General features: G+C 39.1%; 1 protein-coding gene across 5 annotated transcripts in view; it reads left to right on the top strand.

Moving 5' to 3' along the window:
- The window catches only part of LPIN1 (lipin 1), a 79,544-nt gene that overhangs the window by 31,612 nt on the left and 23,686 nt on the right, over window positions 1–24,246 (top strand). For 3 of the 5 annotated variants that reach the window (XM_079325940.1, XM_079325944.1, XM_079325943.1), the window contains 10 exons: window positions 8,066–8,266; window positions 9,550–9,645; window positions 10,877–11,208; window positions 11,568–11,687; window positions 12,778–12,885; window positions 17,619–17,748; window positions 19,465–19,774; window positions 21,200–21,293; window positions 22,591–22,778; window positions 23,655–23,748. In XM_079325940.1, coding sequence (XP_079182066.1) covers window positions 8,066–8,266; window positions 9,550–9,645; window positions 10,877–11,208; window positions 11,568–11,687; window positions 12,778–12,885; window positions 17,619–17,748; window positions 19,465–19,774; window positions 21,200–21,293; window positions 22,591–22,778; window positions 23,655–23,748 — 1,673 coding nt within the window. The remainder of the gene's footprint in view (window positions 1–8,065; window positions 8,267–9,549; window positions 9,646–10,876; window positions 11,209–11,567; window positions 11,688–12,777; window positions 12,886–17,618; window positions 17,749–19,464; window positions 19,775–21,199; window positions 21,294–22,590; window positions 22,779–23,654; window positions 23,749–24,246) is intronic. The other 2 variants (XM_079325941.1, XM_079325942.1) reach the window with 1 other exon arrangement.

Here is a 24,246-nt window from a genome sequence, read left to right as displayed (position 1 = left end):
TGAACAACTTTGTTTTTCAATCCTGCTGAGAGAAATCATGCCAAGTCATGTGAGGTGTCTGTATAGAGTGGAGCTACTGCTGTTTTTCTATTCTGATTTATGTTCCCTCACTGACATCAGAACAGAAGCACAGGGCAGCACAGTACATGAGTTACCACAAATTCTTCAGCTACTGTAAAAGTTCTTGCTTTCAGGCATCAGTTTGTACTTTTCAATTTGTTGTAAAGTTCGAACTCCATTATTCAGGGTCAGTCCAAAGGGGTCTCAGGCCTTCTGTGCATTCCCTCAAAGTGTCTCCATGAGGAGGGAAACACTGTGCAGTTGGGAAGTTAACATACAACAAGACCAGGGGAAATGTGGAAGGTCTCCCAAGAAATCTCTGGGGAAGGAGTAGATGAGTCTTGAGATGTGATTTCAGGACTGCCTGGAATTTCATTAGAGGTGTCCCTTGTACTGCTGACTCTTGGTTTCTCTCTTTCTTTGGTAGTAGCAATTGGTTGGGTATGTGGGAGTCAGATCATCCCATTGATCCAGCTGGAAATTATTTTTCCTGTCTTTAGTGGTGTTACTTTTCAGTGCTGACACAAGGGCAAGATTTTAGAGAGTGAGGAATGTGCATCTGGGAGGTTGGTAAGGGGGCTGTGGTTGCACCCTTCAGTTGGCCTTGACATAATTCTCCTGGACTCTTGAGTACCAGTTTGATACCCTGACTGTGGGGCTATGGGTCAGTTCTCCCTTTGAACATGAGGATTCATTGCAGGCAAGTTTTGACTCTTCAGTTTGAAATTTTTATTTTAGCTGCTCTCAAGAAAATATTCTGTCCTTTACAGAGATTTCATGAAGTATTGCACCAAGTAAAGTTTTAACTGTTTAAAATACAGTGCAATGTCAGAACTAGAGGAATAGTCATCTCATATTCAAAGTCCATGACTGTGAGTGGGTGTGAGTGGGTGAGTGGGCTCTTGGAGGGACAGGCAGCTTGGAAGATGAGTTTGATCCATTTGATCCATTTGACTCTCTGGCTGTTGTAAGAAGTCACAATATTTGGCGCTGGTCTTGGGTAACTTGAAATAGAAGTCAAATAGTTCCTAATAGAATTAAGCCCAGAATAATCCCAACCCTGAAATATTTGTGGAGGTTTGACTGGCAGGAAGCACAATGCTCTTACTCTGGTGTAGAGCCAGCCATAGGCTGAATTTTGCTTCCTGATGTGGGACATACAAGTGAACTGCACCTGTCTCCCAACTGACCAGACTTACTGCCAGATCACCTGCAGGAATGTGGTCTGTTCCATGCAGCTGTGACTATGGGGAAGTCTGGAACAAATGTGAGTGTAATCAGACTTGGACAGAGTTTGCCCTCCTATTTACAGCACAAACAAAGTCACACTGCTCAGCAGAGTGCTCTGGAGTTCTCTCTCAGCAGCTTGTCCAAATTGGGGTCATGGCTGCTTATGGCTCCCTTTCAGGTCATGTGTACAGGTTTCCTTTCCCAGGAAAAAAGAATATGCATGGAGAGTGCTTGTCTGTGTCTCTCTTGGGTGAGTTTGGCCTGCTGCAGTTGGGATATAGCCACAGATCCTACTTGAAACCAATGAGAGCTGCACCCTCTGAGACAAAAGCCTCAGTGACTTGCCCAGAATTGTGTGGGGATCTTGTAGGAGAGTAGAGCTCTAAACTGAAGTCTCCCAAAGTCCTGTGCAATGTCTTCAGGGCTCCTCTAGAGAAAGTCAACCCAGGCTCTGATTTTGCTCTGAAAAATGCACAACTTTGGGGTTCTGCCTGGACATTTACTCAAAAAGGTAGGGTGGGAATTAATGGCAGTGACTTTAGGTTGGATTGATTAGGAACTCACAAATAATTAAGAAAAAGACTTTTGAGAATTCTTAATGATTTTCTGTTTCCTACCAGAAATGGCTTAAAATACTACGGGACTTGAATGAGATGATCAAACAGCATTAGTGACTTCACAGTGTGTTGACAGCTTACTAATAAAAGTACATATTTAAAAAATAATAGAATAGTAGTTATTAAGAGCTTTTATAATTAAGAAGTCAGCATTACTATGGTTGTCACACAGACATGAAGGGTTAAGCTTAATTTTGAAATTATTAGTCTGGAGAATCTTCATCTGAAATATTTTCTTGTCTCTCCTACCTTTTTCTCATCAATCGTTTTTTAGAACATAACCTCTGAAACTGTTTTTCATGGTAAAGGATATGTCAATAGCAAAATTCCATTAGTTGCAGTAGAAGGATTAAGCGTTCAGCACTGCAGACAAAACTGGATTGTTTCAGAGTCAAGAAAATAAATATTTGATATGCAGTAAAAGTGTGTTAATAAGTACTGACTTTGAAGTATTATAATTTACTTACTACTTTTTTGTAAATGAAGAATAATTTTCTTGAAGGGGCCATATTCTGATTCCCAGTTATAGTCTGGTCTCTCTCAAGCTTTACATCTTCAAAACAGAAACCAAGGACAGGTCAAGGGACCAGATGGAGCAGGTTTGTAAAACTGTCACAGTTTCAGCATCAGCAGCAGAGCTGCTGTGATGCATTTTAACTGAACACTGGCCCATCAATTTTTATCTTCACCATTTCACAACTATTATGGATGTTCTTAGGGGGAAAGTTGATTTTTTTTTTTTTGTGCTCATGCCAATCACTTTAGCAATGAACCAGGGTCTCATGATCATATCAGGTATTAAAAGTGTAACTGAAATATGTGTCTATTTTTGTGGGTTTGTTTTTTTTTTGTTGGCTTTTTTTTTTGTTTTGTTTGTGTTATGTTTACCATTGATGCAAATCTTCATTTCCTGGCCTGAAAAGTCAGTGCACAATCATATCCATGGAACCTTAGAAAAGGGGCTGAAAGAGATCTAAATGTTGCCAAAGCTTATTCTTGGTGGCCAGACCAGCCAGTACCATCTATTCTATAAAGCTCTGTAAAGCTTTAAAAGAAGGTGACTCCATCCAAAGTGGCCATGGGAGTAGTGCCCAGTCCATCTTAGCTCCTTAGCTGTGCCTTGGAATTGTTGGTGGAGTGCTTATTGGCCTGTGCCTAAAAGAAGCAGATGTTGAAATTTACCAGCAGAAGATGTTGAAATTTAAATAGATTCAGTGGAGATGTCCAGGCTGTAATGGTCAGGTCTCTGGTGGGATATAGATTGGTTTACTGCCTTGGGCACAGGCACAGCAGCAATGTCTTTCCCAAAGGTTGCAATTGTCTTTAAACCAATCCAGCAAATGTTTGTCCCGTTTTCAAAATGTTCTGCATTGGAAATTTTGTATCTTCCAGAGGAAGTGTGTTTTACTTTTTAATTACTCTTAAAGCATGCCATCTAAATCTGTTTTTAGAGCATGTTGAATAGCACTTACATCCCTTAGTAATTTCGATATGTGTGGACATCTAATCTATTATTTATTAGTGTTGTGGCACCTGATGAAACACCAGGCATTGCAAATGGAAAAAAGGCCCTTGGTTCCTATGATTTTCAGTATTTTATTTTGAAAAATGCAAGAAAGAAAGATGAAATAATAAAGGAAAGAGCTGAGCTATAAAAAAATCCCAATTAAAACAAACAACGGAAATCATGCCACAAGGGGTACAATTACTGGTTTTTCCAGTGGGATTAGGACATAGTCTGGTGCACCTGTATGAAAGAAGTGGATTATCTAGATGACAGTGTGTTTGATCTTACTGTGGCATGCAGAAGGGTGGGACTTTAAAGAATTAATTTTGTTAGGTCAATCTTTGCTAAGTGAATAAATCAGTTAGGTAATAAAGGGTATCACCTAACTATTTTTGACTTATTTTTCCACATGATGATCAATTCCAAAAAATAGCTGCTATCTTGAACAAACAAAATAGTTGGAAATTTTCTAGGCTTTCTGGAAGGTGATTCTTATTAGATTTACATTAAAAATTATCCTAGACAATGCCTTTAATTTTATAATACATGCAAAATCTAAAGCTGTGAAATTTCTTCTGACAAAGAACAAAACTCAAACCATTTGAGAATCCTGACAGAAGCAGTACAGACTGTTCTCACTTGCAAGCTTAATCAAAGGATTCTGAATTTTCCCAGCACGAAAAAATATTCTGTGCTGTGTCCACTAGCACGGTATGAGAACAAGAGTTTTACTAAACTGAGTAGAATGAACAGGCAGGCCCTGGGGGTTTTACCCATGATGTAAACTCATATTCACTGCTGAAGTTGCTGCTGCCTGGTCAGTAAATGAAAAACTTCTTGGAGTGGCCAGAGTGAAGTATTGCTCCAAAACCACATCCAGTCCCTCTGGGGTTTGAGGAGTGTTGGTTTCCTGGAGTGCTGACATGGCATGGACCAACTTTAGGTTCAGAGTACAAACTTAACAAACCTCAGACTCCAGACAATCTCAGCTTTGGTTGGCATGTATAAAAGGTAGGATAGAGGGCCTACAAACATCAGAGTCTAATTTCTGAACTCTTCCCCATTTTAACTACAGTATTTTTTGTTCTCTACATTTGAAAAACAAGCCCATTTTTGTCAGTTTCTTAGGGAAGTGGAATTTATATGATCAGTCTCTCAGTCTGTCTTTTAATTCCACAATGACTTTGTTGCACGTACCAGGTTCAGGCCAGCTTGAGAGCAGTGTCCATCACCAGCTCACAGTTTGAATGTGGCACTTTTTAAGGAATAAAATATTTCCACTGTATGGAAGCAAGCTGTGCTGAGCTGTTTGGCCTCAGAGCTTGAGGATGGTGTCCAACTTTTTAAATTTGTGGGTATGAAAATAATCTTAGTGTCCAAAGACAGGGCAAGCAGAGTAGCTAAGATTTGTTGTGAGCAAGAATAGTTGCAAAATTCTCTGTTTAGGATTTTAGGAGCCCAGCTGGTGTAACTTGAAAGAGTATGTGTGAGTCCTCATATTTGGGTTGTCTGTCCAGAACTCTCCCAAACAGTGGAGTTCATGTACTGTCCCAGCAGCTCCTTCTCCACCAAGGAAGTCACGGCTGTTTTGCACCTAGAAATTTTGTTATTTCACCAGACCAAGCATTAACTGGGGTGAACTATACTGTGTAATTTTGACCCTAACTATAGCTGCCTTTGCATTTAATTTAGCTTAGTAAGAAATGTGTTTGTTTTTCTGTTTTAGGCTGGAAAAATCCCCAGTAAAAACGAAAGTATTTTTCCACAGCAAAAGGGTAATTTCAAAAGCTTGCTTGTATCTGCCACCCTGGAGGCTGACTTCTGAACTTAGATTTGTTCCTGTGTCATGCCAACTTTTTTAAGAGTTTGGATGGTGGCCCCCAAGATAATTAGGGGGCCAAGACCTTATGACTTAGAAGCTGAGGCCAAGAAAATGAGTTTTATTTGTTCTTCAGAATACTCAGTTACTTTTTGGGGGGCGTAGAGGAAACAGCTGGGATAGTAGAAGTGCACAGTGGTAGGACAAGAGGCAGTGGCACAAGCTGCAACAAGGGAAACTCATTAGATATTGTGAAGAAAATTTCCTCCTGAGGTCAGGGATAGATAGGATCAGGAGAGCAGAAAGGCTGAGCAATCTCTGTCCTGAGGACACTGATACCTCTGCAGGACCAAGCTGGTGTGCAGCCCTGGGCACATGTTCGGACCAGGTGACCTTTTCCAGCCTGTTGTTTTGTGACACAGGGTAGGGTGTGGCATGAGTTTCAAGTGCTGTTCCCTATGAACCAGCTTGCCACTGGATTTGCATTCAGGAAGGCGATGTTTCTAGTGTGTAATAGGAGCCCAGAAGTGCTGATACCAGTTCAGTGCTGGAGAAAAGAATATAATTGCCATGAAGTTTTTGTGTGTTGGTTTTTCAATGGCTGGCACTTTCTGGATGCCTGAATTGAGGGCTATGCAGAAAGGCTTCTCCAAACACTATTTAGGGATTGTTCTTCCATTTGTTAACGTCTGGCCCGGTTTTGGCTGAGATAGAGGTTTGTTTCTTCCTAGTAGCTGGTATAGTGCTAAGTTTGGGATTTAGGATGGGAATAATGTAACACACTGCTGGTTTAGGTGTTCCTGAGCAGTGCTTACATTATGTCAAGGATTTTTTGGTGACTTATGCCCTGCCAGTGACAGGGCTGAAGGAGTTTAAGAAGTTGTGAAGACACACAGCCAGGGCAGCTGATCCCAAATGACCAAAGTGATATTCCATACTGTAGACCCCCAGAATATAAACTGGGGGAGAAACTGGCCATGGGCTGCTGCGTGTGGAATGGTTGGGAATTGGTCAGTGGGTGGTGAGCAATTGCACTGGGCACTACTTGTTTTATATGTTGAAATTATTTTATTTGTATTATTATAATTTATTGTTATAGTTATTATTACTTTCTCCCCTTTCTGTCTCATTAAACTGTATTTCAGCTCAGGAAGTTTATCACTTTTACTTTCACTTTTCTGATTCTCTCACACAACCTGCTAGGATGCGGAATTGGTTGTGAGCAAGTGACTGTGTAGTGCTTTACTGCTGGCTGAGGTTAAACCATGACAGCATCTTGTACACTGAATACTTTGAAAATCAAACAGAATTTTTTTAAAGTTAGAGTTTTAGTCTTAATCTTTTTATGGTTCCACTCCCCAGTTGTCAGATGGGGAAACTGTGATTGTTTTTCAGGGACAATGTAATAATGACTGCCATAAATAATTCTTCCTTCAGAGCACAGTTTGTGTCCTGACCCATGTATTGCAACAGAAACAGAGAAGAAGGCAAAGCCTCAGTCCACACAATGTGGAGGGACTTTTGAAAAAAACCATAGGTGAACAATAGTTAATTAGAACAGCAGTGCATGGAAAAAAAACTGCCTTAATTATAGCATTTTCTAACTTTCAGATTTTTTTACTTTAGTGCTTTCATGGTGTTCTTTAAATAGTCTTTTGTTTATAACTGTAAATCACAGTTAAAATTTGGAGCCATTTTACACTGTGTCATATATATTTTTGTTGTTTATGAAAGAACACAGCTGAAAGAGTCTCTATTGTAGCAGCTGCTGCTGCTGAGCAGTGGCTGTCTCAGGCTCTGAGCTCAGTTCTGTTCTCATCTCCATCAATGGGAGTTTCAGCATTGCCTACCCTGCAAGTGTCTCTTTTATTGGTGTCCAGTGGTGTAGTACAGCCTGGAAAATAACTTGTGTGTGAGTTTTATGCTCTATCCTGTGTCCTTTGATGAAACCACTGAAACCAATAGACACTAGAATTCACTTATATTTTGAGAGCCATTGAAAAACTTTCTTATATTTTAAGCATGTCTGCATATGCATGTTAGTAATTTCTGGGGGACTAAATATGTCATGAAATATATTAAACAGGGCATGTATTAATAATGTAGAAGCAGCAAGCTAAATGCTAAATACTAAATAAATGCAAGAGCAGGGGAAATAAAGCAAATCAACCATCAACATAAGTGTAATTTTTAATAAAACTGCAGATACTGTTTGAAAAGGCTGTAACAAGAACAGCAAAGTTGCATTAGAAAACAATGTTTAAAGAGTTGAAGGTTGCTTGTCCATCCTTAATGCATATTTATTGTCTGAATGCATTATGATAGCTTTTAATGGGAGAAATTGCTGTAAAATGGGAAAATAGTCTTTGCCTTTAGTGTAGTGTAAAATTAGATATGCTCAAAGCTATTCACATGCCCTGCCCTCAAAAGCCTGGAAGTAAGTGGAAATACATGAGAAAAGTATTTCTGGTGTTGAGGGCACAATAAATTTCTGGTGTTGAGGGCACAGGAGGAGTTGTTATTCTGGAAGTAATGTTTTCCTCTTCAGAGTTAATTGGAGACATTTATGAGCTTCAAAGTCTGACAGTGGTTTTGAATTCAACTGATTGTAATGACCTTATGGAAGTTGTTACAATTTTCTGACTTATGAGGTCCCATTTGTCTTTTAAGGGCTCTCTACAAACATGCTGCAAATAAATTTGCTGGAAAATCTTGATTTTGTGCAAAATTTCTAATTTGTGAAACAGGAGAATACCCCACTCTGTCTCTCTAATGTCTCTAAAATACAAAGCAGGGATCAAAATCCAATTTGTTTCACCTTTTGTCTTACAGGTCCAAACCATGAATTACGTTGGACAGCTAGCAGGGCAAGTGTTTGTAACTGTGAAGGAGCTCTATAAGGGTCTAAACCCAGCCACACTGTCAGGATGCATAGATATAATTGTTGTACGTCAGCCAGATGGAAATCTGCAGTGTTCCCCTTTCCATGTTCGCTTCGGGAAAATGGGAGTTCTGCGTTCCAGGGAGAAAGTGGTAAGAAAATGTGACAATTTTTATATGTCTGTGAGTTAACTATAGCATGGAAGTTACTGAATGTTCTTTGGTCTGCTAGTTGAGGTTTTCTATAGATACTCTTTATAAAAAGAACCTGAATTAATACAAGCTTCAGTTAAAATGGTTGTTACTGACTCTTGCAGTTCATAGCATAATATGTAAGACATTGACTTGAATAAAAAACAAAACTAGCCATGAAATTTGTAACATTTATGTTCAATAAAGCAAAATTTTGAATGTCCTAATTTGAATCTATACTAAATTTCATTAGCGACTATTAAAACCCCTTTCTTTGACATGTTCAATGATGGTTCCAAAAATGGAGATATTAGTGAAGTAATATTTTCAGAAAATATAACCTTGAGGTTAATTGAAGCTAGAAAAAAACACTGATGACCTTGAAATAAATGTAACTAGGCTGAGTAACCTGGCAGTGTATAAGATGTGAAGTCACCAGTGTGACAGATTATTTTAGGAAGTAAATTGTAGCTCCGTATAGTCTAGATTCTAAAGTAGCTGGAGTTCTCAGCAGGAAGATCCTAAAGTCAGCATGGACATTGTTCAATTCTTACTTAGATCAGAAAGAAATTCCAAAATCTAGAATTCGTAAAAGTTGAAAAATGTTACTGTGCCAATGGTGTACTGTGTCTTGAAATATAACATAAATGTAGACTTGTGCAAGTCTCTAAAAAATTGAAAGTGAAAATGGAGTTGGTGGCAAGCATGGCTATAGTCAAAGAGAGGGAGATCCTCCTGAGAAGAAATTGAGATAGTTAGGGCTATGCACTGATATGATAAATGTGTGGAACGAACAGACACAAGAGTTGAATGTAAAATTATTTTTCTCATTTGTGCTTCTCATAGTGTAAAGAGAAGTCTCTTTAACGAATTCAAAGACAACATTAAGAATTTGCATTTGGAAGTACTTCTAGTGCAATTTAAAAATAGGCTATGAATTAAACGATGAAATAGATTTGTTTGGCAAGTGAAGCATTCAGAATGATATTTTAAAGATCAGAAATTTATGTAAGGACTATAAACCTTTCTGAGTAGAGGAGAAGGTTATCAATGAGCTGAACAAGTTAGAAAAACATTTTTGTAATTGATTGCTTTGTGAAGGGATACTGAAAGAAAAAGAGTAGGTCACTATTTCTTGTTTATTATAAGGTTTCCATTATAATGCTTCCTTGAGAAGCATTTTTTAAGTGCCAGCAGCAGGTCTAACCTTCTTTCCATATGAGAATATATTTATTTTCTTCCAGGTTGATATAGAAATTAATGGAGAGGCTGTGGATTTGCACATGAAACTAGGAGATAATGGGGAAGCCTTTTTTGTGCAGGAGATGGATAATGATCAGGTAAGACTAAAAACTACTTTTAATTTAATTAATTTAATTTAATTTTAAATTTAATTAATAATTAAAATCCAATGCCCGCTCTTCTGAGTCAGTTTTGAGGTTAGGAATCTTGTTGAAAAATATACTTTTATCCATTTTACAGTTTTGAAAGTTTCTGGACAATTTTCTGTTATGGAAATTTAATGCTTACTGTTACTTTGGGTGGTTTTTTTTTTTAATTATTGAGATTTGAAAAAGCTGAAGATAATCATATAAATGAAGAATAAATTATGTGTATGCCAGTATGTGAACAGAAATGGCAACTACAAAGTTCACATGCTTGAAAGTTGTGTGCAAGAGGTTAATTGTCCAGGGACCTGTTTTTTGCAGAAATCTTTGATTTGAACATATGCACGAGACTTCCAGTAAAAGTGCACATGCCCTGTAAACATCTGTGGACACATTAATTCTGGTGCTTCTCATAAAAATGATCTCACAACTGTTATTCATGTGGTGCTGTGTTTAAATGATAATGTCTGCTGTTGAGCTGTGATTAAACACTGGTCCAAATAAATTATAGTCACAGGAACTTTGAGTAGTCCACATGTAATGTAAGAAAAATTTTGCAGGCATTTCTCTTCAGATATCCCCAATAATTTTTGTCACTGTCCAGACTAGGATAGGTGTGTGTTGAGCATGATATTACTAGCTTCAGGTGAGAGCTTTGTGAATGTGCATCTCTGTACCTTTATTTTTTAAATTTTTGTGTGGTAACAATTATTTGGTAGGTGAAAACTGCTGGAAATACTTCCATGAATGTTAAGAGATGTATATGTATGACTGAATAGTAGAGTGTTTGTGTGATCTAAGTATTGACCTGACTACTCTCTGTCACCTATGTTGTGAAGAGGAATTGTACTTTAAAAATGTTCAGGTTCTAAACTGAGATTTTGTTTCTGCTCTGTATCATATATGAGGTGGACTTAGGCTGTAAGCTGGCCAATATTAGATGCTCAGAGGATGCTATATTAAGAATATTGTCCCTGTTTTGTCTAAGGAGATGCAGCTATGGAAAAATTTCCATATGCCATAGAAGCATAGTGAGCATCCAGATGTCTAATCCTTGTTATTTTTCTGAGGAGTAAATAACTTAGATTTTGGTAATTTAGATTTTGTGCATAGTTCTTAAAACCGGTTGTATGACTGGTGAAAGAGCTAACGTGTTTTATGGTTTAAATTTTTTCTTTTTCAGGAGGTGATTCCTTATCATCTCTCCACATCTCCCATTCTGTCTGAGGGGACTGCCTTAATGGAATCCCAGCTGAAGAGGAATTCCATAGACAGGATACGAAACCTGGACACCAATGCATCCTCACAAGTCCCGCCCCAAGGATCCCAGCCCTCTAATGAAACATCTCCAGTCTGTAGCTCTGTGAAAAAAAGGAGGAAGAAGAGGAGGAAGTCAACTCATAAAATAGACAGCTTAAAAAGAGAAGACACACATGGAGACACATCAGAAGATGAAGACATGTTTCCCATAGAGATCAGCTCAGAGGAAGAAAAAGAGCCATTGGACAATTCAAGGTATCATAGTGGGATTGAGATATGGAGTGGAAACCTGGGTTAATGATCCAGTCCATGCCTTCTTGCAGTAACTTCTAAGTCAGAATATATGGCTGGTAAAGGTGTTACTTTAAAAATAAAGCTTTAGGCTAGAATGCTGTTGGGAATGTTAGTAGTTAAAGAAATGAAAATGACATTAAAAACTTAAGAACCCTCTGTGATGGTGTGAACTAGATGGTTTGAATCAGATACAATTTCTTTATCTCCTTTTAGTTCAGATTATACTAATTCTTCTCTGTGATAGGGTTTGTTAGCTGAGGTGTATGGAAATTCAGTAATCAAGTATGTTTTTTAAATGTCACTTCTTTCCCCCTATTTAGGATCCCTGTTCCAGATGTGTTTGTTGATGATGTACCTGACATAAAGGCTCCTGCAGTTTCTGTGCTTTCTCAGTCTGCACCTTACCTTCATTCAAATGGAGAATGGTCACCTCTTCAAAGGTACTTTTTCTGATAGTACAGTTCTAGATGGTACCCTAATTTTAATTTTTCCATTAGTGTCTTCTATGCAAGTACTATGTGAAATCTTACTAAAGGTTTTGATATCAAATGTAGTCATTGATCATTATTAGATAAATGCTTTTATATTTGCAATAAGATAGTGTACCAAAACATCAACTTGACTTTGTCTTTGATGCAGCAAATGCTTACATACAAATTCAGGTTCATAAATTCTTTTGTTAATGTCAATGTTTGCATATAAATGCTGTAGAGATGAATGTTTTGTAAAATCTGAATATTTGCCTGCTGCACATACCCTGTAAGGGCTTCAGTGAATGTAGGCTTATAAGTCTTCAGTACTTTAAATGTAATCCTTTTAGAAATTTCCCAGATAGGAGTTAATGTATAAAAACAAGATTTTTTTTTTAACATATAGGAACTTTTCATGTTGCTTTGAATATAGGTATATTTACTGTGTGAAAAGAACATATACAGTATTTTTTCTTGTATGTGTACTTGTGTACATGTGTGTACCTCTCATGTGAAAACAGAGCAGTTTGCACCTCCCTTTTTGTGTCTGTCAAAATGGGACAATTTTTTGCTAAATGCATTGCACTGTATTTCCAGTTAGGTCTGTGTGTGTGTCCCCCACACGTGCTTCATGTCCCCCATGCAAACTGCTGGAGTGCATCAATAGTCACAATACCTTGCCCTAAGAAGTCTAATGTCAATATTCTGCCTCTGTAGTTGAAGGGGCAGAGGAAGGGAGTGTGAGGAGATTATTTCAGGGCAATGGTGAAATGGAACTGTTTTGAATTGTGTCCTGGAAGAAATGTTCTCCAGTGCCTGTACAGCTTGATGTGATTGACTTCACCAGGCTGCTGATAGCATTTGTCAATGCCCTGCCCTTTCGATGGCTTTTGGAACTGTGTGTTCTCTTTGTTTCTTGATTGCAGTATCCTGGATTTTGAAAACTCCAAATGTAAATTCGGCATTTGTGTAACTCATGCACAAAGAGTTTATGTTAATCAGCACTTGTGAATATAATGACAACCTGTCTTTCTTTCTCCCAACATGCTCTGCTGCCCAGTAAGGCTATAGATTGCATAGTGCAAACCACTCTCCTCACTGTGCCAGCAGATGGAGGCCTGTCTAACTCTTGCCCTCAACAATCTTCTCACTTTTCTCTTCCAGACAGGTAGAACAGTTGTTCTCCCTCTTTTATGGACTGCTTTTTAATCCTTTTAACACTTTAATACACCTTTAACACATTAAGGCTGTGTGAACTGCTTTTGAATTTATAACTGTACTTATTACTAACCCAGAAAGTGACATTGGAAACCACTTTCTCTGCTTGCTTCTTTATGTGCATTGGGTAGAGGTAAGTTACCTTTATCAATCATCCATTAAAAGAGGATGGCTGATATAAAATCATGCCAATGAAAGCCTGGGTTAAAAATCAAGTTCATTAAGATGATAAAAACCCCAAAAAGGAAGAAATTAGCTAGTGAATTAATTCCTCTGAAGACTGACTTTTCCACATAGCTTTTTACAATCAATATATACTTTAATGACGTTTTTAGCCCATGGTTTTCCTGAGTTGATTGCTTGTGCATAGATTGCTAAAACAAAAACCACAGAGACTGAACAATAAAAGGTGCAGATCTCATAATGGGAGGAGCCCAGTGCCAAAAGAAAACTTCTTCTCTTTGGGAGAGGGAGAAGATTTTTTGTGTGTTGGATTGCAGCAAGGAGGAAAACCTTGCAGAGTAAAGATGACACAGTAGATAACATATCCTGGTTAAGGTTCAGGAGACTGAGACTAAGCCTTCACAGTAGTGTAGGATTCCTCTTTTCCAGAGTTAGAGGTGGATATAGACACTTGGTGTTATCTTAAATTCAAGGAGACTCAAGATTCTGCAGTCAAGCTCTTTCACTCCATCAAGTCAATGGAGAGAGGTCACAGCAGCATTAAAAAAATTAATGTAGTAAAATACAACCTCTATAAGTCTCCATTAACCTGGGAAAGCTTTGAGAAATATATCAGTCTATATTCCTCATTGCTTATATCAACATAGTTGCCATACTAGGTGCCTAAAGCCATGTGAAGACTGATAATCTTGAGGTTTTCCCAGCTTCTAGGTCTGCCCTCTTTAACCTAACCATGTTGTGGCACCAAGTCAAAGTGAGGTCTTGAGATATTCAAAACTTGTCCTTTGTATGCTCTCAGGGCAAGGAAAAGCAGGAGCACAGATTGGGATGGAATAGGGATGTACTCTGGAGTCCATCTGTCTTACAGACTAGATAGACATTTAAAGTGCTGTACTAATTTGTGTGCATGAGGCTCTGTGCTTGCAGCTGTTGAAATAAAAAATGCTTGGTGGGTCTTTCAGCAATTCTTTTTTTCCCCCTCTGTGGGAAGTAACAAATGCTATTATGGCCACCTAAAAGGAGGTTCAGAGGCTCTCAGTCATTGCTGTGACATGTGCATGACATAGGCCTCTTTGCTTCTGGTCATCTTTATTGCAGATATTTTTCTGTTGCAGTTGTCAAGACGGACACAGCTGGCACTGTCACCAGTCCTTTATTAAAAGCTTTTTGTGCCTTCTCTCAGGCAACAGTACACAGCACTGACTCCTTTCCTTCTTCATGACTGGCTAATCCCAACGTGTCCCTTACCCAGCCAACTAACCATATCTGTCCCTCACACAGCACCTTACCTTGTCTGGCCCCTGCACAGCTGCCTGTCCCTTACCTCCTCACAGCCAGCAGACTCTATCCCAAACTGCAGCAGACTCCAATTCACTCTACCCCTCAACTAGTTAGCCCAGTCTTTTATAACCCCCATCCTCATTGGGCAGACACAGCTCTTTTCACTCCTTGGTAATCAGTACAGCTGTAATTCATTGGGGAAGATTGCCTTCAGCACTGTCCTTATAAACCATCCTCCCATATTTTTTGTCACACAAGACAGGACTTTTTCTTAGGTGACATTGCTGCTTTTTCAGGGATCTCCTTCCTTTCAGTGGAAAACACTGCAAAGATCATTGTGGTCTGTTATTGCAGAACTGCCAACCACAGGCCAAGTTCCTTGTTCTTTGTCATTAGATTAGATTAAGTGCAATCATAGCTGTTAAGGAATACACAGGACTGTGACACAAATATTCAGCATCTGTGGGATATGAATCAGAGATGCCAATCTAAATACCTGAAGTTTCCCTTCCTTCTTGTGTAGTGCTGACAGGATGGGTGGCTCTGGTTTGATCTGCAGTGTCTTAGCAGTCTGTGCAAGGCAAGGGAATTTCAGCAGGGCTGAGTCAGTGCATAACTTGAGGACACAGGAACTGTAAGACATAGTTCAGCCCAAGGCAAACCCAGATCATTGGGCAGCAGTTGCAGCAAGAACCTTCACAGAGCAGAGCTCTGCCTGCTTTAACATCCACACATATGTGAGAGCCATTTTTCTGGTAATTCAATTGTGTGTCTCAGAATATAAATCCTGGTGCTGAGTAACAGCTCAGGCTCTTCTCTACTCAGCTGTGTATACAAGGGACCTGTATTTTCAGGGAAAATTATGGAGAACTCCAGGTTGCACTCCACCCCAAATGTGTTTTCTTACTGCAAAATGCAGAGGTTCTACCCAAGTGAAGCAATACCTCTATTCTCTCAGGGTGTCTGAGTAAGTGAACTTGGGCTAAGCAAAGACAAGTTAGAGATTTTTCTGAGTAAATAACAGGTATCTTGGAGGTTAAGATGTCTGTAGTGCACAGGATAAGTTAGACAGGAAGTGAGAAGGCTTCCTTAAATCTAGATATTTTAGGCTTAAAGCAGCAGTGGGAGCATTATTGCCTACTGAGATTTTCTGAAGTGCTCAACCTACTGATTTCCAAGGTTTCAATGGCCTCTAAGTATGGACCACACTGCAAATCCTACAAACCTTTCAGTGGAAGATTTAGAAGTTGATGAAAAACCCACTAGGCATTTCTTGAATCCTTAGAGCTTGAAAATACTTTTAAAATTGCACTGTATTGATTTCTTCATCTGTCAAATTGTAGGCTATACCCTAAGGACTGATAAAAAAATTTAAGTTCTCAGGCCCTAAAAAGCTGACTTATAAATTTTATAATTTAATTAGGTAACATAAATATCTGTAGCTAAAACGTCTTAGTATCTGTGCATATTCAAAGTGTATTTTACTGAATAGATGAAAACAGTGAATAATGTAGATGATTAGGTTGCTATTATTTCAGATGTGATTGTGAAGTAATTATTTTGCTGTGATCAGTCGATTTCCTATGAGCTGGCTGTACAGAATGTTAAAAAGGGGAAACTATAACACCTTCCAGTAGCTAAAAGGAAGAGGGACTTTTCAAAGGGACATGTAAGCAACAGGACAAGGAGCAATGGCTTTGAACTGAAAGCTTGGACTTTTGGCAAGAAATTCTTCACTGTGGAGGTGTTGAGGCACTGGAATAGGTTGCCATGAAATTTTGTGGATACCCCATCCCTAGGAGTGTTCAAGGCCAGGCTCTATGGGACTTGGAGCAACCTGGTCTCATGGCAGGGTGGTTGGACTAGATGATTCCTTCCAACCCAAACCATTCTATAATTCTACCTTTATATAAATTCTTCATATTTGATTTATCATTTATCTTTTTCTGAATAAATGGAATATTGTAAGCAGTTTGGCTCTTTCACAGAACTGTAGAATCACAGAATAATTTAAGTTGGAAGGGACTTTAAAGATTCTCTTGTTGCAACTCTCCTGCTATGGGCAGGGATATCTTCCACTGGGCTGGCTTGTTCAGAGCCCCATTCAGTCTGTTCTTCAGGGATGGGAAGTTCACAACTTCTCTGGGCAGCCTGTGCCAGTTCCTCACCATCCTCTTAGCTTTTTTCCATAGACATCCTCAAGTAATTCTTCCCAGGGCTGCTCTCAGTCCATTCTCTGCCCAGCCTGTATTGGGATTGCCTTAACTCACCCTGCACTTGGCCTTGTTGAACTTTGTTGCATTAGGCACTTCATGAGATGGAAGCCCTTTGTTTTTGAGAATGGAAGTAACTCAGTTTGGACCTTTGATTTAGGAATGTTGTGGATTCTTTTGTTGCTTTTAGTTTTTTTAATCAGGATTGTATGAGTATACCAAGACATATTACAGCTCAGATAAAAAACTGCAATCTTTGTTCAGGAGGTTCTGGGGAAAATTCTGTGGTCTGTGTTATGCAGAAAAGCAGAGCAGATAATCTGAATTTCTCCTTCTGTCATTGAAATTAGTGATTCCTTATTTGTTAATGACTGACTTGACATCACATTCTTGACTTCACCACATTAAAAATACACTCTAAGCTGATAATTTACAAATTAATTCATAAATATTTATATAAAGTAATTATCGAAACAAACAGCTAAATATGTTTCCACTAAAAGGGCTCAAATCCTTTGTGTAGCTCTCCTGCTGTTTTCCTTATAAACATCCATCCAATGGTCAAACTTAACAAGTTAGAAAGGAGCCAACTGGATTTCTTAGATGAAGGTATTACTTAGCCAAGAAAAAGGGTTCATGTAATTTCTGCACTTTGCATGCATTATAACAATACTAACATCTGTTCATCTGCTGCTCCTAGTACCACCCCCATTCTTTTTTCTATGCAGAAAAACAAAAATCCTGCTGAAATGTTCAAGTCCAGTGTTCTCTTTCTATCTCTTTCAGCTTCTCAAATACTACTTCTCTGACAGCACTTACTGAAAAAGGGATGAGACCTCTGAATGCCAGTGTAAGAGGGTCATGAACTGTTTCAACTGTTTTTCTATACTTTCATACTTTCAGTTGGCTCTTGATTATTTCAGCCTTCAATTCCCTGTATTGGTGGACATCAGTTTGGGAAGGGTTGTGGTTACTTTTGTAACATTTTTTGTTTGTTTTTTTTTAGCCCATCAGATTCACGTCCTCCTACTCCTCAAAGTGACTCGGAGTTAGTCAGTAAACCCACGGACAGAAGTGGACTGAAGGATAATCCCCACATGCACTGGGCATGGGGAGAGCTACCCCAGGCTGCAAAGGTATCCAACATAAGTTCTTTAATTCCTGCTAGCATCTCTTATGCTTTGGTAGGGCACATGTGCTTTGTCTACTGCCAACTGCTGAAGAGGTAATGGATCCTGGTTTTACATAAAATTGCAGTGTTTTATGTAAGAGAATTGAATCTTACTCCATAGGAGGTATAGGAAAATGCCTTATAGCATGGATACTCTCAACATTGATGATATACAGTAGAAAATGAAGAAGTACCTGAGGCCCAGTCTTGTAAAAGTTGGTAGCTTAAAAACCAGAAAAAATCAACCCCAACGTCCTTTTATAAATCACTGAAATTCATAAATTATCTGAAATGGAAATTAGGTGCTTGGTATTAGCAGGTTGACTCTCAGAAATGAAAATGGGCTGCTTCAGTACAAAAGCATCCAAAGGCATCTGCAGATCTGTATCTGTGGTTGTGCAGACGTGCTGTTCTCTTGGCTGATGGGGCTGGCTTGGTGCCCGTCTCCTCCTGGAGTCATTTGTCCCAGTTAGGTGTGGGATCTGCAGCCAGCAGTGTTGTTTCCAGAGCTGCACAGGAGCTGTGGGCAGCTGCTCACACTGCAGGCTGGTCAGGTGCTGGCTGGCTCCTTGTGACAGCTCCTGTGGAGTCACAGCATTCACACAGGAAAGGGGAGCATTAGGGCTTACACGTGCACCAGGCCATGAGGAGTAGAGGTCAGGTTTCAGTGGAATACTGCAGCTGTGGGGGCTGGGATAGGGCAGAGTTTGGCACCTCCTTCTGAAGGCTGGCTTCTCTGCAGAAAGAGCTGCAGGAGAGATGGGCTCACACACAGTATAAAGAGGAAAAACTGCTGCTTTGCAGGGAGATGGGCATCCTGTTTAGAAAGACTTCTGTGTTCTGGTGATGGCACCAGAATTGTTATGGCACTATTGTAATTTATTGTAATTAATTCACTGTTGGTAATTAGTGAAAAAAGGAGAGATGGGAGTCCAGAATTCTTAATTTCTTCAGAGGAACTCTGGCCTCTTCTTTAATATGCCAGTGGTGAGTTGTCTCATAATCTCTGTGCTATTCTTCTCCCTGTGTGTATTACAAGATATTTGAGAGCTATTTTCTGCTCAAAGAGAACTGATTTAAGTGCACAGGTCATGCATTGGCATTTGCAGTCTTGAATGGAGGGTTTCCTGCTAGGAAATTTAGGCATATCTTTATCTCAGTCATACACCTTGGGATGTATTGCAAATCTTACTCCCAGAAGCTTTTCTCTCTGCAGTCCCTGTCTATGTTCCTGGCCAAGCTATTGTGATATTGCCATACCTGATCTGGGAGTCATACTTTGGCTAGTGTTGAACTTCATGTAAGTTTTTTGGTGTGACATGAAGGTTCTAGCAGCTATGCAGCTGCTGTAGTTTAGCTTCACTCTGGTAAGAACACTTCCTGTCCCACACTCAGAGAAGATCTGGAATTGTTCCTGTAAAGTGATTTAAATTCTAAATCTGATGATTGGACAGTATTCTGGTGCCTGAGACCATCTTGATTGTGCAAGGACTCCAATCTGCACCATCTTCTTTTGTTTGTCAGGTTTAGCTACTGAAAGAAAGTCAGGATTTTCACAGGGAGAGAGGAGTTGACACCTTGACAGTCTGATCTCATTGGAGTGGACAGAACAGGTTAAACTCTGGCTGTTGTATTTTTTAAGAGCTTTTCTTTGTAGTAATCTGTTTAATTTTTCTCACAGGCCAGTTCTCTACTCAAAGCAAAGGAACCCAGCATGGCAGATGTAAATCCTTCTGAAAGCACTCACTTCAGGGTCATTCAGAGTTCTCCTGTAGAGGAGTTTAACACAGAGTCTCCTCTACCTGCCCTTGGACAAGCAGATGCAGGAACTGCTGATGAAAGTGAGCCCTTACCAGCTGAGACAAATAAGCCAGAGACAGAGCTGCCAGGAGCAGCTGAACCCCCATTGCCTGCAAATGAAGAAATAAAGCAAGCTGCAGCTTGCTCAGCCCAACCAACTGGCAAGATGGATTCCCCTTCCAGAAAGAAAGGTAAAGCTGTTGATCCTGCACTTTTATATGCATGATTTTATCTTCAAATTTCATGGTGATAAAGCATTTTATTGCCATATAAATTAATCCGTGCCCTGAAGGCACTTTCAGATCAGGAAAGGAATAAGCTTTGGAATGAGCCTTCAAAACCTGAGTTGTGCATCAAGCAGTTCACATGAGATATGTATTAGAAGATTCTTCTTGGTCTGAAGTTTTTGGCAGCTCCATGCATATGAGCAAGACTACAAAACTTGCTCCATTTGACAGATTCAGAGATTTCACTTTTATCTATAAGCAGACTGTAGGTCTGCTTGTTCCCCTGTGTGATGTGTTGCTGGTAATTGTGGAAACTCTCTGCTCTAGTGCAGAGTTGTAGTATGTCTTTTACACAATGAACAGATTTGCCATAAAATAAGGTGCTTTTGTTGTACACGCCCTGTCCTGAATATGTGAAGTATAACTTCATCTGCTTTTCTATCCTGATTTCTGGGCTCTATTTCCATGGTATTTTATAACCAGTGAACAAATGCTGTAGTCTTCACATGAAATTTATTTGCTTACAAATGTTCTGTTTTAGACCACTGATTATTCCATAATTATGTGAGCTCTGTATATGCCTAGTTTGTGCAGCTGCTTTTTAATCAGTAAACATACAAGTTTCTTGGTCTCTTCCCCATGCATTCCACTGTCTTTGAAAACAAAAAAAATGACGTATTTCTCTGCTTACTATTCAGTCCTTGTATAGATTTTCTGGTTGCTTTTGTGATGCTTAGTGTTGGAAATTGGGACAGGGAGAAGTTGTGGGTTTGAGAATGAATTCCAAATTAGGTTTTGGCCTTACAGTGGTTACTTATCTAGGTGTACTGGCAACAACAAGGCAGTGGTGGCTCTGTGTTTGCCCTAGTGACAGGCATGGAAGGGGTGTGCTTTCCCCTCCAGTGGTGCATGTACACACACAGCACATCACCTGTATGTGCTTAAAAGTGAGTTGTCTCCATAAAGAACCAGTTATTGTGTGTTAGTGACTATGTTATTTCCCTTTTTCAGGGAGGGATGGAAGATTAGTTCTCAAAGATTAAATATTCTGACTGCCATACTGTGATAATAGGCCTGTGCAGTACTTAGACAGTTTTCTTTTTGCTGCTTTCCTCTGGTGACCACTGACTTCTGATTCACAGTGGTTTTTGTCTTGAGTCTTTGGCATGTCTCAAAACTAGTCCTCTGCTACCCCATTTTGTTAATGCATGTATATGAACTACTTGTTTTGAAATTGGTGGCAGTATCATTTTGTACAAATACAGTTCACAAACTGTTACAGCTTTCTGGTTTCTCAATCTTAAAATGTATAGCTGAACAGTAATAATGGGTCTGGATTGTTACTCAGAAAATATTAATTAATAGGCTTATTTGTTCTGTCCCTTACAGACAAACGGAGCCGGCATCTTGGTGCTGATGGTGTTTATTTAGATGACCTCACTGACATGGATCCAGAAGTTGCTGCACTTTATTTCCCCAAAAAGTATAAGTCCTTTTCTTATATTATACTTTTTGAAGAGCTCCTTTCACTTTCTATATTTAGATCAAACTCTTCATTGCCGACCATATAAGACTTTTTTTCACGGTTCAAGCAGAGATGGAGGCAGAAGGAAAGTGAAGTTTTGTAGAGAGGAATATTAGAACTTTTGGAAGGTGCTGCTGAGAAAAGTGCTTGCAGCTGGTTTTCTGTTCTGGTCAATTAAGCATCATCTATTGATTGTGAATGGTTATGTAATATATACTGATGTTTGTGGGTGTTATTCACATGTCCTGAGGGAGCAGTTGGCCTTGGGATATATTTATCCCCATGTCGTGACTTACTACCAAAAATACATATCTTACTGTTAACAGTATTAGCAGAAGATTATTGCTCTAATGTTGCTTTACTGTGGTTGATTAAATATGAACGTGAGAAAATAAGTTTGGAAGATGCATGACAGAGTTACATATGAAAATACTGCACCCTTGAGCATACAATTTCCAACTTGTTCTGATCTTTATTGGAGCCTCTTGCAACACTTGCAGTTCTCCTTTGACCTACACTAGTCCCTTGACAAAAGTCACTGAGCAGCAATGAAAGTAGCTTATGTACTTTATTTTTTTTGCTTGCTTAAACTTAGCTACTGTAATATTAGCATTTCAATAAAACTGAGAAGGATTAGTTATATGGAGAAAAGGTTGGATTGAAAATTTCTTTCTCAAATGCATTTATATAAACCTGGAATGGAAAGCAGAGTTTGATGAGCTTGTACTTTGTAATAATGATCTCATCAGGTTTTAAGTGGGTATAATGATTTATTGTTTCTGAAAATTTTAATCCTAGTAGTTTACATGTAGAGTGTTTTTCTTTGCATATTCATGACATATAAATACACAAACATACACATTATTTATTTAAGTTTAATTATCAATTTATATAGTTAATATGAATTAAATAATAAACTTATATGCTTGTTCTTGTTCCTGTGTGGGAATAGTTTTACTAGTATAACTTTGCTTATTGTACCATTATTTTGTCTACTAAGATTTTACAGTTTATTGTTTTATTTTCCTAGCTCTTATTTATAGTGAAGCTATAATTATAAATGCCTAGTTTAGGCAGATAAGTAGAAGCAATCTAGTATTGGAGGGCACAGGAGGCCTATATTACTTGGTTTTGTTTTGCTGTAAAATTTAAACAAAGGGGTTTTTTTTCCTTAATCGTGTATCAGGTCTAAGCAGTGCTCGTTCAAGGGAGTGAGTTTGGGAATGGCCACTGAGTTCCCGGTTTTCCCTTGCAGTGGGGACAGTGCCCCGAGCCGCAGCGCGGGGGAGGCGGGCCCGCGGCCCGCCAGCCACTCCCCGCACTCCGCGGGCAGCTCGGGCGTTGACAGCGGCGCTGAGAGCACCTCGGACGGAGCTCGGGAGCTGCCCTCCATCGCCATCTCTCTCTGCGGAGGCCTTACTGACAACAAAGAGATAACCAAAGGTACGGCGTGACTCTGACTGTTGCAGACACGTGCTGGCAGCGGGGCTTGAGCTTCCCAGCCTGAGGCTGCAGAGCCCTCCTGTGGCTGTGCTCAGCACAGATAAATACTGCCCATGTGATGATAAACTTCTTGGAGCTTCTCACGATTTTTAACACATTTGAACAATCTGCTGTATATAAAAATTTTTGGAAGTATTTTATTGGTATTTTTACTTCCTGATAGTGCTATGTCTTGTATGATAGTAGTGTTAATGATACTTTTGCCACTTAGTGCAGTACGTAGCTATGAAATTCACAGCCGTTGGAGTCAGGAGTGAAAAAGGTGGTCCATAAAGTTGAAAAGTTTAACCTGATTCATACTCTACCTCCAGTTTCTTGTGTAAATTTTAGGTAAATCACAATACTTTGTTCCTTAAACTTCCAGCGGCATAATGTGAAAATAAATGTGTTAAGACTTGCACTTTCTGCAGTAATGTGGCATCATAAAATCATATGAGCCTGATGCTACACTGACTGATGCTCACAAGCTACTTATTAAAATGTTTCAAATATACTGTGATTTATTTGAGTCATACTGTCATCTGAATCACTTGTAAATTACATAATTTTTCTAAAAGGAGATTTTCCTCCCTCACAGTTCCATCCCTGAGCTTTCAATTTAGGTTGTATTTTGTAAGGAAAAGCACTCAGAAACAAAGAAACTCATCTTCTGAGACTGAGAGTCTCTGAACAACTTGCTTCCACATGGCAGTTAAGTCTCAGCATCCTTGTAATAAAGGTGAAACCAATGTCTGAGAGGAGCTGAGAGGTTTAGGTTGGCCCATCCCAGGCATTTATAAATGCATGCTTTACAAATGTAACTTCTTTCCCCCACAGAAGAATTCTTAGAACATGCAGTAACATATCAGCAATTTGTGGACAATCCTGCTATCATTGATGACCCTAACCTTGTGGTTAAGATTGGAAATAAGTAAGTATATTTCAGAAAAAAAAAAAAAAATTACTGTGGTAACAAAGACACTTCTTTGTCACTTCAGTGCATTACATCAGTATAACTGTAACTGAAAACCAGGTTTTGAATGTTTGTAGCTTGGATTCATCCAGAAAGAGTCAACTGCCTAGAGAATTCAGGTCCTTCCAGTTACCTTTCCTACTTTGAATTGAAAGTGAAGTGCAGTTTCAGATGACCTATTGCAGCTAACTGACACAGTTTGAATTTCAAGAAGCTGTTATTAAATGCTAATAGTATTCACATTCAATTGATAGAGTAAAAATGAAATACTATGTGAACTTGCTAAGGCTTGCCCTGAGCCAGTTTGAGCAATTAATATTCACAGGGATATGTCAGTCTGCTTGCAGTCACTCACTACCAAGCATTTTTTTTGTAGATACTGAATATTTTGCTAATATGCCTCTATAGAGGCCTTGCTTTTCAAGACTTCTCAAACTTCACCCACTGAATATGAGG

Source organism: Erithacus rubecula (assembly GCF_903797595.1).
Source record: "Erithacus rubecula genome assembly, chromosome: 2".
NCBI lineage: Eukaryota > Metazoa > Chordata > Aves > Passeriformes > Muscicapidae > Erithacus > Erithacus rubecula.
Note: the sequence above shows the minus strand (reverse complement) of the source record. Positions and strands in the feature narration are given on the sequence as shown.